General features: G+C 39.2%; 1 protein-coding gene across 1 annotated transcript in view; it reads right to left on the reverse strand.

The window, feature by feature from the left end:
- The window catches only part of SNTB1 (syntrophin beta 1), a 276,230-nt gene that overhangs the window by 153,096 nt on the left and 104,315 nt on the right, over nt 1-18,819 (reverse strand). Inside the window, exon 2 of the mRNA XM_055116889.3 lies at nt 4,660-4,876. Coding sequence (XP_054972864.2) covers nt 4,660-4,876 — 217 coding nt within the window. The remainder of the gene's footprint in view (nt 1-4,659; nt 4,877-18,819) is intronic.

The raw sequence follows: 18,819 nt of genomic DNA on the forward strand, positions 1-18,819 counted from the left end.
AGGTAGAATAATAAAAATATATTGTAATTACTGACAGCCACTAGCATTGACATATTCTTGTGGATTCAATGCCTGCTGGGTGACCTTTTTCACAGAAAGAGCAGCAATCCTGCCTGCTGTTCTATGGCTATTGTATTTGAGAAATTGAACATTGGGAGAATTTTTAATGCAGACTAGAGGCACCTGTGTGTCACCAACTGAGGGGATTAGCCCCAAGATGCTGTGGCATTTGTCATTGGTTCTCAGGTTTTAGCTCCCAGGAGACCATTAACTCCTGGCCAAGGTGCTTATAGTTCAGGCGAGCTGCTCTGCTAGGTGCTGAAGTTAGAGGCAGTGTGTGTGATGATTCAGAAATTGGGCTTGGGGTCAGCTAGGCTTGGGTTTGAATCCAAGATCTACCGTTTGCTTCGACTCTCATTTCTCAGCTAAGCGTCACTGTCTATAAAGTAGAGAGGAGTTCCCGCTACCTATGATGGTTATTTGAATTAAATGAGTTTCTTGCTTAAATTCACATATAAGGGGTAGAACTAAGATTCCACTGTGGGTCTAGCTGACTGCACACTCTACACTCTCTCTTTATCATTCCTTCTCTTCATATTTAATGGATGCATTATTTTCATTATTATTTATTTTTGAAGAAATGCAACAATGTCAGTTTATAGTTCCCTTTTGACCCAAGAGTTATTTTACAGAGAGCTTTAAAAAACCCATGAAAAAAAGGCTTTGTGTGGTTTGGTTTTGTTATTGATTTTCTAGTTTTATTCCACTGTCATCAGAGGCTGTTGTTTGTATTATTTGTACCTAATGGAACTTATTGCATTTTCTTTGTGACCTGATCTGTGGTTAATTTTGTCAGTGTTCTTTGTGGACTTGAAAAGTAAGTGTATTCTCTATTATCAGAGTAAAGAGTTCGCAATGTATTCAGATCTACTTTATTTATTTTGTTGTTTGGGTCTTCTATATAATTATAGTAAGTCGTCCCTTACTTATGGTTCCACTTTCCATGGTTTCAGTTATCTGAGGTCAACTGCAGCCCAAAAATAAGTACAATAAAATATTTTGAGAGAGAGAGAGACCATATTCATATAACTTTTATTACAGTATATTGTTATAATTGTTCCATTTTATTAGTATTGTTGTTAATCTCTTACTGTGCCTACTTTATAAATTAAACTTTATCATAGTAGGTATGTATAGGAAAAACACAGTTATAGAGGAGTCAGTACTATCCATGGTTTTAGGCATCTACTGGGGGTCCTGTTACATTCCTTCTATGAATAAGGGGGGATTACTGTATTTATCTGTGTCCTCTACTTGCCCTTACTTGGATGGAAAGTGGTATATGTTGAAATATCTAATATGAATATGTTTCTGTCTATTTCTTCTTGCATCTTCTGCAGTTTCCGCTATAAAAGTTGCTGTTTGGTTATGTGGTATGTATTCATAACTACTGGATGTTGCTTGTGAACTCTTGCCTTCAACATAAATCAGTCCTTCCTTGTGCTACTTTATGGACATTTTACCTTGGACATTTTTCAGCCTGCATTTTACCTTGTCTCATATCAAGATCAAAATCAATGCTTTCTGTTGTTATTTAATAGTTTGCATTTGCCTTGTGAGCTTTTGCCCATCCTTGTATCTTTCACCTTTTAAAATCACTCTGTTAGATGTGTCTCTTGCATTCAGCATAGAGTTGGGTTTTGCAGATTCCACATTTCTGACTGGTACACCATACTCTGCTCAGCCCGTACCTGGAGTTTCATAAAATATTTGTTTCCTTTTTATTTTCTTCTCTTCCTCTACCATGGGCAAGCCTCACCTAGGCCCCCAATCTTCTTGTTAGAAGCAGTTTGGGACCTGTCTGGACCTGAAGTCCCTTCGGAACCATCTGGCTTAGCTGGATTCTCATGTTTGATTCTGCCCTGCTGGTTCTCACACCACAGCAGAACAGGCTCTCCCTCTCCCACAGGGGAAGCCCTATGTATAATCGTCAATGGTGGACTTGACGAGCACCAATATAAAAGTTTGAAACTTATTCTCCTCTACTGGCTTGATATACAGACTGAAGTTTCCAATATCTAGATTAAGGTCTGATGTCTCCCAAAATATTCTTTAAAATGTAATTAAATGACCTGGGAGTGCTGTTGTAGCATATAAGTCTACTTCTGGAAGAAACCCAAGAAATCATCTATTCAAATTTTCTCCCTAGTGTATGAATTGCTCCTACAATGTCTCAGTAAGTTTTTGTCTCAGTTTGGATTTTTCTGGAAATGATTAACTGACACTGTCACCCATTTTATAGGCATGAGTTTGAAGCCCAGCTAGACTATATAACAGCTATATAATGTTGAGAACTTACATAAACACTTTTTGTCTAAAGTTTTTGTCTGTAGAATGGGGACAATGAAAGAAACTCAGAGAGCTGTTAAGAGGACTAAGCAGGGTTACAAATTCAAAGATTAGGCAGGTAATTAATTGTATTCCGTAGTAGAAGGTAATAGAAATTATGAGGAGAGTTCATTCCCTTATCAAAGGAGAAAACTCTACTGAGCTCTGGTATATAACTGCCCTGCCTGCAACAATGTGGGCCCAATAACATCACCAGTTCTTCCCACTTTTCTAGAAAAGCAGAAACCTGGCTTTTTAAATGTGAAGTTTCTCAGTTATTGAACATGGCAACTAATTCCAATTTATTTAAACACTTAGACTATTTTAAAAAAAACATATCTGTAGGCTGGGTATACTATAGGCTGCCACTTTGCAGTCTGTGGTCTACATTAATTAGCATAATGCACATGATAGGCACTCAATACTACATCATGAATTCATCACATCTGAAAACTTTGACATCAGATCATTGGGAGATGGGACTTGTTTGCTTGGGTGGGTAAAAGGCCACGGAAAAGGAGACTTCGAGTAACCAGGATATCGACTGCAGGCCCAGGAACTCTGCAGAAATTGTGGGGAACAAAACAGAGAACAGGGTGAGAGTGGACCAGCTATGAGCTCTGTGTCCTTCCCAGTCTGTCTGCTCTTACCCATCTTGCCGATACTTGCTGGCTTTCTTGTACAACTGGCCAATCCCTGTACAGAAATAACTAATACAGGAGGAGTAGGGAGAGCGGGGTAGAAAGATCCTGCAGCTGGCCAGAGCCAGAAGGGCCCTGGCAGCGTCCTTAGAGTGAGCTAACTGAGATGAGAACAAAAAAGACATTGAGCTGGGAGCCAAGGAAGCAACTTTCTCCCTGCCCCTATTCCCGATGGCTTTTCCCCATGAGCAACTCTGAGCCTAGCCAAATACTTTCTATTCGGGTGGGTTGCAGCTGTCCCACACACATTCTAAATAAGGGCCAGTCGAGCAGTTTCTATTTTTAGCACTTTAATGTGGATGCAAAGGTCACTAAGATTCCCCATTTGCTGGCTCGATTCCTCGCTTTCTTTATTTCTCTTATTTTCCTCCTAAAATATATGTTTTCTCTTCTACTGAGCTAAAGTAAGAATTCTGGGGGATGAGGGACCCTGAATTTTACTTCCTCTTGGCTGCATTCCTTATAATTGCCATGGGTTGGGTGATATATCTAGCCTGTGGCATGCAAAGTCATGTACCAACTTTGGGAAACAGCATTCCAGACTTGGACCAAAGCCACTCCTTTTGCTCTCTTGAGCATAAAGAGATGCTTAAAGTAGAAAATAGCCTTAAAGCGACTCTCATCTAACCCTCCAAGTATACAGTTGACAGCACTGAGGCCTAGTAAGGTGAATTTGTTTATTACTATCTAACATTAATAAGAAATATTACTATAGCTTATATTCATGGAAGGTTTTCCTGTACTGAGCACCTTACATGGTGCATTAATTTATTTTGTGTTGCTCTAAAGGAATACCTGAGGCTAGGTAATTTAAGGAAAGAGGTTTATTTGGCTCACGGTTCTGCAAGTTGTACAGGAAGCATGGCACTGGCATCTGCTTCTGATGAGGGCTTCAGGGAGATTCCACTCATGGTGGAAGGGGCAGGGGGTGCTGACAAGTTACATGGGAAGAGAGGGAGCAAGAAAGAGCAGGGAGGTATTTCATGCTCTTTCAAATAACCAGCTCTCACTTGAACTAATAGAGCAAGAACTCACTCACTACCTCGGGGCGGGCACCAAGCCATTCATGAGGGTTCTGTCCCCATGACCCAAACACCTCTCACTGGACCCCCATCTCCAACACTGGGGATCACATTTCAACATGAGATTTGGAGGGGACAAACATCCTAACTATATCACATGGATTTCCTAATTTAGTTCTCACAACCAAACAAGGCATCTATTTCAATTATTCCCATCTTAGAGATGACAAAACTGAGGTTAAGCGGTTTAAGAAACGTGGCCTAAGTCACATGGACTGGTCATGAGCCCTAAAGACATTTAGGATGCTGATTCCAGTTCTTTAACTCTTTCCAGAACCAGTGCTCAGTGTATAGATTCTCTCTCTCCTCTGTCTCTCTCTCTCTTTCACACACACACACACACATAATTCTCAGCATGGCCCTTTCATGCTTTTCTTTGGAAGCCATGATGTGTGTTCAGAACATGAGGGCAATCTCGTGAAAGCCCCCATTTAGCCTGAGAGGCCGAGGAGCTGCTCGATACAGTGGAGAGTTTTGACCCTATTTACCTGTTCTCAGGGTCGGCCAAGGCCATACTCCGAGTGACGTAGCACATTTTGAGGGGGATGCTTTTCCGGTCTCTGTGGAAGGAGAAGGACTGCGATGACGGGGGGTCTGAGGTGCTGCCCCCTAACCGAGGGGATTCAGGCGGAGGTGTTTCCCACCCAATCTCGGATACTGGGGATCCTTTCTTCACATAGGGCGTGGCTTCTCGCATGTACTTCACTGCAAGGAAAAAGACAACAAGTGCTTTTAATACATCACGGCTGAATTTCTGGGAAGTCTGATTGTGTTTCTGAAATAGACTTGCTTTGGATAAGCTCTTAATACTGAACTTCTTAAATTCTCAACGAGATTTTGAATTTTTGTTCCACTCAAGGTAATTATCTCATTATTTAAATTATATAGCTCTGTGGATCTTAGAACTTGCTGTTATGATGTCCTACAGTTGAGAATTGTGTCTAGCTTTTTTCAACTGTGACAACTTTTGCACTTTCTGATTTTAAGTTTTGCATTCTGGGAAAAAGGCTGAAAACATGGGCAGAGAGTGAGAAAGTATAACTTAGGCTAAAAGATACGTTATTCAATATAGATGTAAGGAATATGGCAGCCACATTCATTACACAGGATGCCATTTTTCTGTTGAGAAACAATCATAGGGTTTTCAATTTGATAGTGTCAAGGAAACACATACAAAGAAATATATATAAGAACACATTTTGTAGTGGCAAAAATGTGTAATAGCAAAAAAAATTATTTGTAAGAGCTGAAAAGTAGAAACAATGTAAATATCCATTAAAAAGGAACAGATTAAATAAATTGTAAGACATTTATATCATTTAAAAAATGATATACATATCATTAATTCTTAATATATATCATTAATTCTTTATATATATCTCTCTCTCTCTCTCTCTATATATATATATAGATGTAGGTGTGTTGATGTGGAAAGACCTGTAAGATCTATTATTAGTGGGGATAAAAGGAGAAAGCAATGCATATACTATAATATCTTTGTATATAAATTCATAAATATATGTGCTTATATGCCTACAATTATTTCTGGGTAGAAATATAAGAAATTATTAACACTAGTTAGCTGTGGGAAGTGGAAATAAAAGCCATAATGATTAAGAAATAGGCTTTTACTATTTATTTATTACTCTTTCATATCATTTTCATGTTTAACCATATGTGTGTATTACTTTTATAAATCTTAAGAAAACAAAAATAACTTAAGAAAACAAAAATAGCTTAAGAGCCCAGTGAAGCAGACTGAAGTTCTGCTCTTTGATATATTTGCCTTGGTATCAAGAAGTATTTTTGCCTATTCTGAATTTGAGCATTTGGTCTTTAGACAGCTTTTGGGTTGACAGGGCAACGAGATTCTTGGAACATGCAATGTAAACTTGCATATTCTTCTCTCTATCACCCACATACTCTGGTTCACTGCTGCCTCGGGAGATTGGGCTAAGTCCCTCACAGGTGTTTGTTATTACAAATGGCAGTGAATTGGAATGAGAGCCAACTAGGGGGCATTTCCTCCAGATCTTTGATGAATCGGTTCCACCAGCTAGTGCCTTCCCTGTGCAAGACATCAACAGGATTATAGAGACTACAGAGATGAACAATACACTCCAAACTCAGAGTTACAAAATCATGGGTGACTACAGTGGATGCTGTTGGTGTCCCATCTGGGACCCTTTTCCTATAGCCTGGTTGCTGTGTTTTGGGTGAGAACAACTCATAGCTGCCCTGCAAATCTTGGCCCAACAGAAGCCGCTAAGCTCGGGAGGCTGCAAAGTCACTACCCAATCCCCCAGACAGATGCTCTGCTTCTCAGAAACCCACCTAAGATAGGACATAAGACAAAGTACACAAACTACGGCACAAAGTAGAATGAGCTATGTTTTATAAAAGGAATAAAATGCCTTGGAAGAACCCATTAAAAAAAGGATCTAGGAGCACGAAAGACAGTTCAGGTTCACAAAAATTTAATTAGCAGTTCAAATATACCCAGATGCATGTAATATGGACCTTTATTGAGGGACTCAATCATATCAAAAATAGCCATATTAATACAAGACAGAGGAGCAGTTATTTAACACCAACACATATTTTCAAGGAAGATTTCAGGGTTTTAGTTGAATATAAGTGCAATTAGAAGAAAAGAGCTCCATGGTTGCTCCAAACCTGTTAGCACAGGTTGCAGTTACAGAAGGAGAAATATTATTCATGGACTGTGTATTTTAATAAATATTATTTATTTCTGGGCAAAATATTTAAAGAGGAACACAGACATACTCATGAACAAATGCAGAAATTTAGGGGGACATATTGAAGCTGTCCGAGGCTGGAATAAATATACTTCTTTAGAAGATCCTGAACTTTTTCATCTGTGAAACCATTTTAGTAGAAGCTAGAACACTGCTTAGCTTTGTATATTGTAGAATTATACTCATGGAAATATAGAAAATTCAAGTATTAGCTGAGATGAATTGAAGATTTTCATTTGATTGCATTATTATCCTTCTGAGTGGAGTAGGGATGAGTGTTGCAGGAGTGAGAATCCAGGGATGCTTCATGGGGAAGGTGCCATTTGAACTTGGCCTTAAAGAGTAGCTAGGACTTTAAAAAGTAGAGATAAGAATAATAATCCTTCCTTTAAATAACATGCTCTGCTTTATAATTTTTATTGCAATTCCATAGAAAAGGTAAGTCAGGTCTCAATTTGGAAGAAGGATAGAGAAAGAACATTTACAATATACTTAATGATATGCCAAGTATTGAATCAGGTGCTTTACATATCTACCCACATTAAGTTTCAAATGACCATTTAAGGTCTCATTTTATATACAAGGAAACTAAGGTCTAGAGAAGGTATGGATAAGGTATCTTTTATTTACCAAGCGTCCATGTGTCCACGAGTTATACAAGAAAAATATTGCTATCTCTTTCAGACCTGCTAGAAAGAAATGCCTTGTAGGGCTATTCTTATTGAAGTGAACACTAGCAGCATGACATAGGTGATCCCTTGTAGGTTAGTATTATTGTACACATCAGCACACTGATGCTCAGAATTTTAGCTTATGTAAAGTTATATGGCTAGTAAGTGGTGTAGCTAGAATTTGATTTCCCAGAGATAATATTTTCTCATGAGATCTGGCCATACCACCTAGATGAAGGATGCAAATGACAAGCTAATAGGTTTGAGCTTTATTCTACAGGCAGTAGTGATAGTCGTGGTGATCTGTGAGTGAGAGAGTGGCAGAATCAAAGGTTAGCTTTAGAGAGAACTCCTGGAAGGTGAGACTGGGTGTACTTAAGAGAAAGGATTAGAAGTAGATCCACCATTTCCAGGGCCATAGGGGTTAATGTCAGAGATAACCCAAGCAACACTCTAAATCTCCACATAAGGGAAGAGGAATCCCAGAAATGTGTGGCTTTAGCCATTCCTGGGAAGAAGCATGGGGAGTATAGCAAGTCTTAGCCTAGAAACAAATATTTGCCAAATAACCCTTTCCTATGTGACACAGCACTAGGGGAATTTCCAAAGGACAGAAGACATGGCACTGCCTTGAAGAAGGGACATCCCATTGGGAGTAATATTCTGCATATAGTAATCCTTTTAACTGGCCAATTGCAAATAAAGACAGAAAAAAATAAGGTAGGTGTGATAATTTTAAAATTTCACTCATTCGGTCAAAACTTATCAGTCAATTTTCATGTGCTAAGAACAGTGCTGTCCATGAGGTATAATAAGAAATGGTCCATGATTAGAAGTTTAAGCCAGGAAAAAGGGAAGTATGTAAATGATATGAGTGCTTATGTTAAATCTCAAAACTGGTTTAAGGAAATCTCAAGCTCGACAAATCTCTAGAGGCCTTGAAGAATCAAATGCAAGTCCTTTCTGGAGGAAGGCAACTTCATCCTAAGCTTCAAAGGATCCCCATAAATCATTTTAAAATTCAATGAGCTGGCATAAAAATCAAAGGAAATGTTGCATACAAGGAAACAACATACCATGTGCAAGAACCAGCACTAAGGGCAGTAAGTCTCACGCATACTACAAAGCTATAGCATGTTTACAGAGACAAATGAAACCTTGAGAGAATCTTCCACAAATTCTTTAAAAGTGATTTAACATAGTGATAAAAAGAACCAAACAGAATGTTTAGTAATATTACCAGAATTGAAACTTCCATAGATAGACATGTCAGAAGAAGGAATTAGGGAACTGTAGATAAGAAATTTTATAGAATGTAGCACAAATATACAAAAAGATGGAAAATATGGGATAGAGATGAACAGATGTGAAGGATAAAGTAAGAAAATCTAAATATGTTTAACTGGGCCCTTGGAAAGGTAGGGTATAGCGAATATGGCAGAGTCGAAGAATTTTCCTGATGCCAAGACACCAACCCATAAATTCAAGAAACCTAATTTGGCTTTGCTGAACAACACCTGTGAACTTCACCACCAAGAAAAATAGAAATAAGGTATCATTCTTCTTTATACTTTGGATGGGGTAATGGCTTAGGTTTTTCTGTGTTTCTTCTGAGAGCTTTAGATATCACCTCTGCTTTTCACTAGTATTGGGAGGAAATCTTAGCAAAATCCCTAAATGAGTCTTGAAATCTCCAGAAAATAAATTTTCAATTTCAAGGAATTAAATGAGGCTAAAAGACTATCGTCACTGTTCCTAAGGAAGATATACTGAGGTTCTGGTAGTTTTTTTCATATCTATCCTGAGGGAGAATAAGTAACATCCACACATCCGTTCTTAAAATCCCTTTGTCCATCCAGGAGTCCTGATTTTTTTTGATATGTATAGAAAATGAAGAAGTTTGTTATTGTGTATAATAAAAAAAAAAGCAAAAGAAGATTGCCATTGGATTTCTTCAAGAACCCATAATTTCTGGTACAGAGGAAGTAATAAAATGGTCAAGATGGTCCTTCTTGCTGGAAGAGACTCCAAGTCATTTTTACAAGGCTTGGCTATCAATTGTAGACATAATTCTACTGCCAAGCACTCCTGTCCCCAATCACCAGTTGAGGTCTGAGACTAAGCAGCCCCAGGCAGGGAGTGAAAGCAGGGTAGCCATGCTTGGGGGTGGTAAAGCAGTGGCTCTAATTGGAAATAGAGTGTGTGAAACCTTCATGGTTCTCTGTGCATTAGTGTCCTGAAATTTCTATACCTGGCAATCAAAATAGTTAGGATATCATCTAATTCAGGGAAGGGAAGGTGTTGCCTAAGAATAGATTTATCTATAATAGGCAGCCAACATTAGTGTATTAAGCAATACAGGAGTTTGTTATTCATTTGTCAAAAGTCTAGAGTGAAAGAAAAGGGCTGCTAGGGCAGCTCTGCTCCCTGAAGTTGTCAGGGACTCAGGCTTCTGCTTCCTGACTGCTCTGTATCCCTGGTCTGCTGTCTAATGATCCAATATGGCTGCTGAGTTCCAGCCATCACAACCAAATTCCCATCAGTAGGAAGGACGAAGAAGTGAAAAACACACCATCCTTCTTGCTTTAAGGCCACTTTTCAGATATTGACACGCTATTTCTGCTTACAACCTGATATGGTTTGAATATTTAGCCCCTCCAAATCTCATGTTGAAATGTAATCTCCATTGTTAGAGGTGGGCCTAGTGGAGGTATTGGATCATGAGGACAGATCCCTCATGAATGGCTTAGCGCCATCCCCTTGGTAATGAGTGAGTTCTCACCCAGTTGGTTCACTTGAGATCTGGTTGTTTAAAAGAGTCTGGGACCTCCCCCTTCTCTCTCTCTTTGTCCCATTCTTGCCATATGATGTGCTGCTCTCCCTTTGCTTTCCACCATGAGTAAAAGCTCCCTGGGGCATCACCAGAAGCCAAGCAGATGGTGGCGCCATGCTTCCTGTCCAGCCTGCAGCACCGTGAGCCAATTAAACCTCTTTCCTTTATAAATTACCCAAGCCCAGGTATTCCTTTATAGCGATGCAAAATGGATTAACACACAACCCATTGGCCAGAACTTACTCACATGGCGACTTCTAGGTGGAAAATAAATTTTTTCTTTATTCTTGACAGCTCTATGTCCACCTAGCTAAAAATGGTAGGGTGAGGTGGCTATTACTGGGGAAAATGAAGAGAATAAATATCTGGAGAAAACAGAGGAAGACATTCCTAATTCTCTCAGGACTTAGCATAAATAGATTTTACAACACATAAATACAAAGAAATGTGTTAGAACAATCAATTAAAAAAACATGACTATGTTCCATATACTTTGCCAAGTGTTTTTTGTGTACTAACTCATTTGAACCTCACAACAATATAGGCATTATAATCATCCCTCTTTGGTCATTCGCCCAAAGTCACAGAGTTGGAAAATGGCAGAAGCATGAGGTGAATCCAGGTAGACTGGCTCTACAGTCCTTAGGTTCAACCAGGAAGCAATACTGATTCTCGCTCTGAAAAAAAATTGCGTGTGTGTGTGTGTGTGTGTGTGTGTGTGCATGTATTTAAGTCAATATTTTTATGTGCTGTGAGAAAACATCCAATTAAGAGGCTATTGCCTGTAACATGAGAGAGTTTGATTTTGTAAGCTTGAACTATTAAACTATGGCATTTCAATAAATGCCTTTTAAGACACTATAATATGTATTCATAATAGAGGGTTTAACCTGGCAGAACTGAACCACTAGTGTCTGCATAATTATACTTCCATGTGCTTACCAGCAGTAATTTCAGGCAAAGAGCTGTTGAAACTGATTTGAAGCAGCCAGGCCCAGGTTCAGGGTGCCTAGTAATCAGAACTAATTAATAAACCATGTCCTTTTTGGGCATCATGATTTAAAAGCTGTGGTTTAGCAATTAAAATTCCAATCTTCAGTTGTAAGAAAAGGGGCGGAGAGAAGTAAGAAGTGGTCTTCAAACCAATAATCCACCAAGCATTTGAAGGACAGGCAGTTGTGAACATTCCAAAAGAGCATTCAGTAAAGCCCAAATTTGCTAAGGCTCCAAGTTGCCACAATTAAATCTTTGTTGGGTTGGCCAGATGACATTTGAAAGAAAAAGCAGCACACAGGCTACTAATGAGGAAGTGCTTTAGGCAAATCCAATCAACTCTCCTACCAGACTGGTTTCTAAGGAGCCGGAAAGTCCGTCTGATGTGTTCAAGTTTTCTTAAAAATAACAACAAACACAACAACAAAAAAAGAATTTCCAGATTACAGGAAGGAAAAAAAATTCATTGCTTTAGAGGATGTAAACACAAATATGGAGTTTTAAAAATGTGATTAAGGAGAAAGGGGATTAGCTGGAGGCAAGAAACCTGGGTATTCAGACTTCTGGTGAAATGTTCAAGCTGGGGACATGTTGGTGACAGTGGGAATTGCCAACAAAATGCAATATAAGATTTACCCTCAATGGCATTTTCCCAGGTCATCTTAGGGAGGAAATATGCAGAGAGAGATCATCAATATTTTCAAAAAGACCAAGAAATGATGAAAGAGGTAGTATGTTTCTCAGAAGTTATAGCTGAGAGGCTGAATGATGCAGAGGAAGGAGAATTGGCCCTGGGAGTCTGAGACCTGGATTATAGTTCCAGCTCTGCCACTAACTAGCTCTCCAGCCCTGGGCAAGTCACTTCCCTTGCCTGGATCCCATTTTCTTTGCCTGTCAAAGGAGGGAAATAAGGTCCCTACCCTTCAAACATTCTCTGATTCCTTGGGAAGCTGCCTTTTCTGACAACATTAAAAAAAGAATGTGTTTTACCTCCTCTTACTACTTATATCATCACCAAGAAATAGCCCTGTTCAAATGTGTGCCACATTCTAGACAGAGGCCTTAAGCAGATGTGTCTTCTGACTTTTTAACCAAACCCTACAGGCACCTAACAAATAGGAATATAAGCCCACATTGAAATTATGTTCTCAAGTTACTTTTTCTTAGGTTTGGCAGTATTATCTAGAAGAATCATTATTTTCATTCAGTTACCAATATTTATTTTACTTCCATTCTGCCAGCTGAATCCTGGCATAAATACATCTGGAAGGGAAGAAGCATTTGAAGGATGGCCAAAATGTTCTGAAGAAGTCATAGGACATTCTTGGAGAGGGGATTGAGTTTTAAAATGTGGAGTTGAGAGTAAAATAAACTAGGTATGAATTTGTTAAGTAATCTTCGGCCTCCAAAGAAAAGATTATCTCAAAATTGTCCTATTTTAGACTAATCCACTCATTCAATGTGACCTACCTTGATTCTTCAACAGAGCAAGATAGTCGATGCCAAAGTAAGGCAATGGACCCACAGAAAGTATCCCATCTCATGAGTAATCCTATCCATCCAGAGCACACTGATTGGTTTAGTTAATAATTAATTCAACAAATGTTTAATGAGCTCTTTCTGTAGGGAGGGCCCTGAGTATTGGAATAGTCACAGTGAATAAGACCGACTGGCTCCCTACCCTTAAGGTGCTTGCATTCCAGTACACATGTGCCTGTTGCGGCATAGGGTGGAGACATTAAACAAGCAGACGATATAGGGCATTGCTCAGAAAGTGACATGCACTAGAGGACAGGAGGCTGTCCCCTTTCACACAGAGCCACTCACCATCTGGCACCTGCCTACTTCCTGACCTAATCTTAGCTGTCTTGTTCTGCACAGTTCACATGCAAGCCACAGAGAAGTACTGTTTAATTCGCTGAACATGCCATGTTCTCTCCTGCCTCTGTTCTTTGCACATGTGGTTTCCTCCACATGGAAACCTTTCTGGAAAACTCCCTACATCCTTTAAACCTCATGCTGGGTAAGGCCTCCTTTTCAAAGTGCTCCTGACACCTCCAGGCATGCCTCCCTTAAACACCAGCTGTGCTTTGTAGCAGCTTCCACTGATATCAACAGCATCAGGACCATAAACATCGTGATGATGGCTTATTCCACGCCAGGCACTGGGCTGATCAGCTTACAAATATTTAAAAGAACCCTTATATTTATATGCAATTGTTTGCATAATAAGTCTTTCTAGTAAAACCATAAGGTCCTCAAAGTTGAATGACTACTTTACAAACTCTGGACTCTGGAGCCAGACTATACAGTTCACATCCCAGCTCTGTCACCTGCCAACTATGTAAGCTTGGGAAAATTTCCTTACCCTTTTGATACCTTCACTTTTCCATGTGAAAAATGAGGATGCATAGCCATTCTTACCTCAGAGAATTGTTATAAGGTTATGAGGATTAAATGGGTTAATACACACAAAGGGCTTGGAAGAGTGTTTAGTACATAGAAAGTACTCATTACTGTTAGAAAAAATAAAAACTCAGGGACATGCAATTAGCACAACTGTCTGGCTACAAAACATGCAATTGTGAGCAAATGAACAACAAATAGAATCTCCACAACATAGTTTCTCATATTTTTAAATTTTTTTTGAGAGATGGAGTCTGGCTTTGTCGCCCAGGCTGGAGTGCAGTGGCACGATCTTGGCTCACTGCAACCTCCGCCTCCTGGGTTCAAGCGATTCTCCTGCCTCAGTCTCCTGAGTAGCTGGGATTATAGGTGCGCAGCACCACACCTGGCTGATTTTTGTATTTTTAGTAGATACGAGGTTGCACCATGTTGGCCAGGCTGGTCTCGAACTCCCGACCTCAAGTGATCCATCCGCCTTGGCCTCCCAAAGTGCTGGGATTACAGGCATGAGCCACCGTGTGTGGCCAGTTTCTCAGAGTTGTTCTCTAGGAGCAGTCTCATAACCAATCTTTATTACAGATCAAGTAGCAGAGGCCAGAGAGTATCAGTCACTTGCCTAAGGTTACAAGACCAAAGAGTCACAGATGAGGGTCAGGAACCCTGCACTCTATCCTGTAAAATGGAGGTAGGCAAGATTTTTCCTTAAAAAGCCAGAGAAAAAATGCTGAGGGCTTTGTGGACCTTAGAGTCTCTCTCATAACTTCATTTTGCCATCGTTGCACAAAGAGGTCACAGGCTGTACACAAATGCACCAGTCTGGCAGCATTCCAACAACACTTCATTCACAAAAACAGGCAGAAGGCCAGGTTGGACCCACGGGCTGTAGTCTGCCAACTCCAGCTTTAAAACAATAACAACAACTAGCAATTATTGATTACTTACCACGTGTTGAACCTGGCTCTAAATGTGTAAAGTATGCTCATTAGGGAGCAATTCTATGAAGTAGGCATACTATTACGCCTACCTTATAAGAAAGAAAATTGTGGCATGGAGAACTGAAGTGACTTGCCCACAGTCACACAGTAGCAATTGGCAGTGCTGAGATTTGAATCGAGGGTGTCTAGCTCTACAGCCTCAACTTCCAATCACTTTACCATGCTTTTTTTCTTGCATCCTGGATGCTGCCTCTAAACATATGTAAATGTTCATGTCTGAAACCTGTTTGTACAACCACAAAAATTTTCGAAGTCATGTTTCTAAAAACATCTTTTGGCTGAGCATGGTGGCTCACATCTGTAATTCCTGAACTTTGGGAGTATGAGGTGGGAGAATTGCTTGAGGCCAGGAGTTAGTGACTAGCCTGAGCAATACAGCATGACCTCATTTCTACAAAAATAAAAATTAAAAAATTATCCAGGCATGGTGGTGCACACCTGTAGCCCTACCTGCTCAGGAGGCTGAAGCAGGAGGATCACTTGAGCTCAGTAAGTTGAGGCTGCAGTGAGCTATGATCATGCCACTGCACTCCAGCTTGTGCAAAAGAACGAGACTTTGTGTCAAAAAAAAAAAAGAGAAAAAACAAAAAACTTTTAACCTGCAGTGTTTTCTTTTCATCATCTCATAAACTGATAAAATATCAGTGTTTGTGTTTTCATAAAGAAAAAAGATAAGCCAGGGTAAAAAGAGGCTGGAACTACCGGGATCTTGCTCATTTGACATCCAGATATTATAAAGCAGCTGGCCCACACTCCTTCAAAGCCCGAAGGTGGCAATGGCTGAATCTAATAGATGAGGTGCATAATAGGTGTTGGTTTTATTACTTCAACTTACTAGATAGCCTCTGGGAGGGACACCTAATGCTTATGATGACAAAATTGAGATTTTAAGAGTTTCACACAGGCACTAAATAAAAAGATGAAATATAATAGGGATAAAGTAGAAAGTTCTGTCATTGCATATTCAAAATAAAAATCTCTGTAACATGTAGGACAGGGAGAACTGTGTTAAAAGCTGTTGATAAGAATACAGATTCTAGGGATTTTCATGGCTATGATTCCCATAATAAAGTAATAGGATATTAGGCTCCACTGATAGAAGTATGCCGTTCAGAAAAGGAGAGAGAAGTCCTTCTCTTTGCCTCCTCGATCAGCCTATACCTGAAGTTCTAACAGGTTAGACGATGTTTAAATGAGGGTAAAGCAAGTGATCAGCTTGTTGAAAGGCTCAGGAAATAATTAAACCATACATTAAATGACAGACATTAGCACAAAAGAGTGACATGCATAAACTTTGGAGTCTGACCCTGGGGTCCAATTCCAAGCTCTTCTATTGCCTAGCTCTGTGGTCATGAGCAAATTACTTGGTTTCCCCAAATGCTTGTTCTTTCACTCACTCATAGAACTGTTGTGAGGATTCAATGAATCAATGTAAGTAAAAATCTACAAGAAACTTGGGATAGTAAACACTGAAAGGTACACTACAATTATTAGAAGTTATTCAACCTAGAAAAACAATGTACAGGACTTAATAACTGGGGATTTGGGTAACTTCACTTTGTGTATGTCTGCAGAATACAGCCATGATCAGTGAATACAATCAACAGGGGTAAGATTTGGGTTCAATATAAGAAAAGACTGGGAGGTGGTGACTTCCCTATGCTAGTGACGTTTCAAGCAGAAACTGGATGAGCTATCTCCCAGTCACATTGCAGAAAATAATTCTACTTTGTGGAAGAGTAGATTGTTTCTAAAATCTCTTCAAGTTGCCATATTCTGTGATTTCTGGAAAGTGGTTAATTGAGATGCCTAATCCAAAGACTCCAATATAGTGAGATAGATTCACAGATACATTACCAAGCATAAAATTGTGCTGTACATTTCTTCATTATTATATGCTTATTAGCTACATATTAGTAGTGTGACAATGAGACAATCTGTTAAGCTATCTGGGTCTTAGAATCCTCATCTGTATAATGCGGAAAACAATGTCTTCCTGAGATAGGCAATACAATGTAGTGGTTTAAAATATGAGCTCTAGAGTCAGAGCATCTGGGTTGGAATCCCAAATCTTCCATTTACAAGGTGGACTTCTTTGAGAAGGTATGTAACCACTGTGCCTCAGTTTCCTTACCTAATAATAACAGCACCTATCTCTTAGGATTGTTACAAGGATTAAATAATTTCAAAAAATGTACACAAAGCCCTTAGAACAGTATCTAGCACAAGCTTATCACTCAAATTTAAATATTACTGTTATGTCATTGCTGTTATTGTTGCTATGAAATTTCAGTGAGAAAATGCATTGCAAGGATGTCTCTTTTCGGACTCTCAGAACTGTCAAAATAAAAAGTGCTTGAAAGTATCATTTCTTTCATTCATTTCTTGAGCATAAATTAAGCACTTACTCTGTGCATTTTGTGGGACTAGACATTGCAGGATAGATAATCAACCGGACATACGAGTTACTGCTTCTGAGAATTTTATAATCATGCCAGGCAGAAAAGGCATACAAACCTAAAATACCAAAATTTCTATAGAATATGATTCAATACACACGAAAAGTAGTCTAAAGTTTATTCATCAGATATTAGTAAGTACTGAGAGGACCTGGATTAATTTGCCAGCAATTTTCCCTCACCATCAAAAATAATCATAATTTCTCTTCCCTGGGAAAATAAAGTAACTATTTTAACAGCTATACTCTAACATCTGAAGACAGGAAGTGAGTAACAGGCAGAAAGGATGTCTGAATGCTCAACTCCAAATATTGTTTTTACTCTTTGCTAGACAGAAGATCACATGTGAATGAAACTTTACGTCAAAAGCAGGAAGTGTGTCTCTCTCTTGCCCCTTACAGGTATCTCTGGAAGATAAAACTCTATTATTCCAGGTGTAGCTTCATAATAACATCCTGCAAATCAAACTTGGGGCTCAGTAAATTTGCAGTTATTTTTCAGTGACAGAAGCCCAGAGTCATAAAGCTTTTCCAAAGGAAACCACATTAAGTAAACTAAATATCATTACCAAGGGTAGAGTCAGGAAAGGAATGACATTTTTCCACCTTACTCCGAATATGCTGCATATCTAAAGTACTTGTAGAGGCATCTGAAGGTAAGGTAGATGGTGACGGGTTCTTTGAAACATCAGAGTCTGGCAGACTAGACAATGCTATGGATACCTCCTATTTTGAAAGTGCTTTATAGCACCTCCTTGCACACAGCTTCATTGCATGCTTATTGTCACCCTCATCTGAAATATGCATAAGTTGCAGGGCCTTTTAGAATCTGACTATGCATCTATTTTTTTGAGACTTCCATGACCCAGAGAGTGAAAGCCTAACAACTTTCCCCATCAAATTTTACCTCCTCCCCCAAACATATGTGCACACACAAACACATCTTGCTCCGTAGAACTAATGCCTTTAGGACTCAGCTCAATGTGACTTCACTGCGCTTCTGCACTGGATTTTCTTCAAGAGGCCAAACTTAGCTTGGCCTTGCTTCATACTCTCTCAGGAGAGTAATTCCTAAGAATTACATCAGGATGACAGAGGAAAGGCCTAAGCAAGCTTTAAGGTTCTATCAGAGTCAGAAGAATAAAACCTCACAAGATTTAATGCTAAACCTCTAGAAGGTTCACTTGAGGCACAGCAGTCAAGATAGTTGGGCCTTTGTTGTTTTTTAAAAAGGTAGGAAAGGAATGATGGTGAGCATCAGTGAATGGATACAACTCTTTCAATAAATAAACCCATAGAAAAATTTAACAATAAAAAGGTAGGCAAATCGAGGTTCATAGAGTTTAAATATCTTACTGCAATAGATATTCCAAGCACCAGACCTGGAATTTGATCCCACATCTTATAAATCTAATTTGAAAATCCCTTTCACCATAATCACAGATGTAATAATACATCTACTTCAAGTAACATGAAGACATGAGCTAGATTATTGCAGTTAATGAGCAATTAATTGCTATTGATGCTGGGAAA

This window comes from Pan paniscus, chromosome 7, assembly GCF_029289425.2.
Source record: "Pan paniscus chromosome 7, NHGRI_mPanPan1-v2.0_pri, whole genome shotgun sequence".
NCBI lineage: Eukaryota > Metazoa > Chordata > Mammalia > Primates > Hominidae > Pan > Pan paniscus.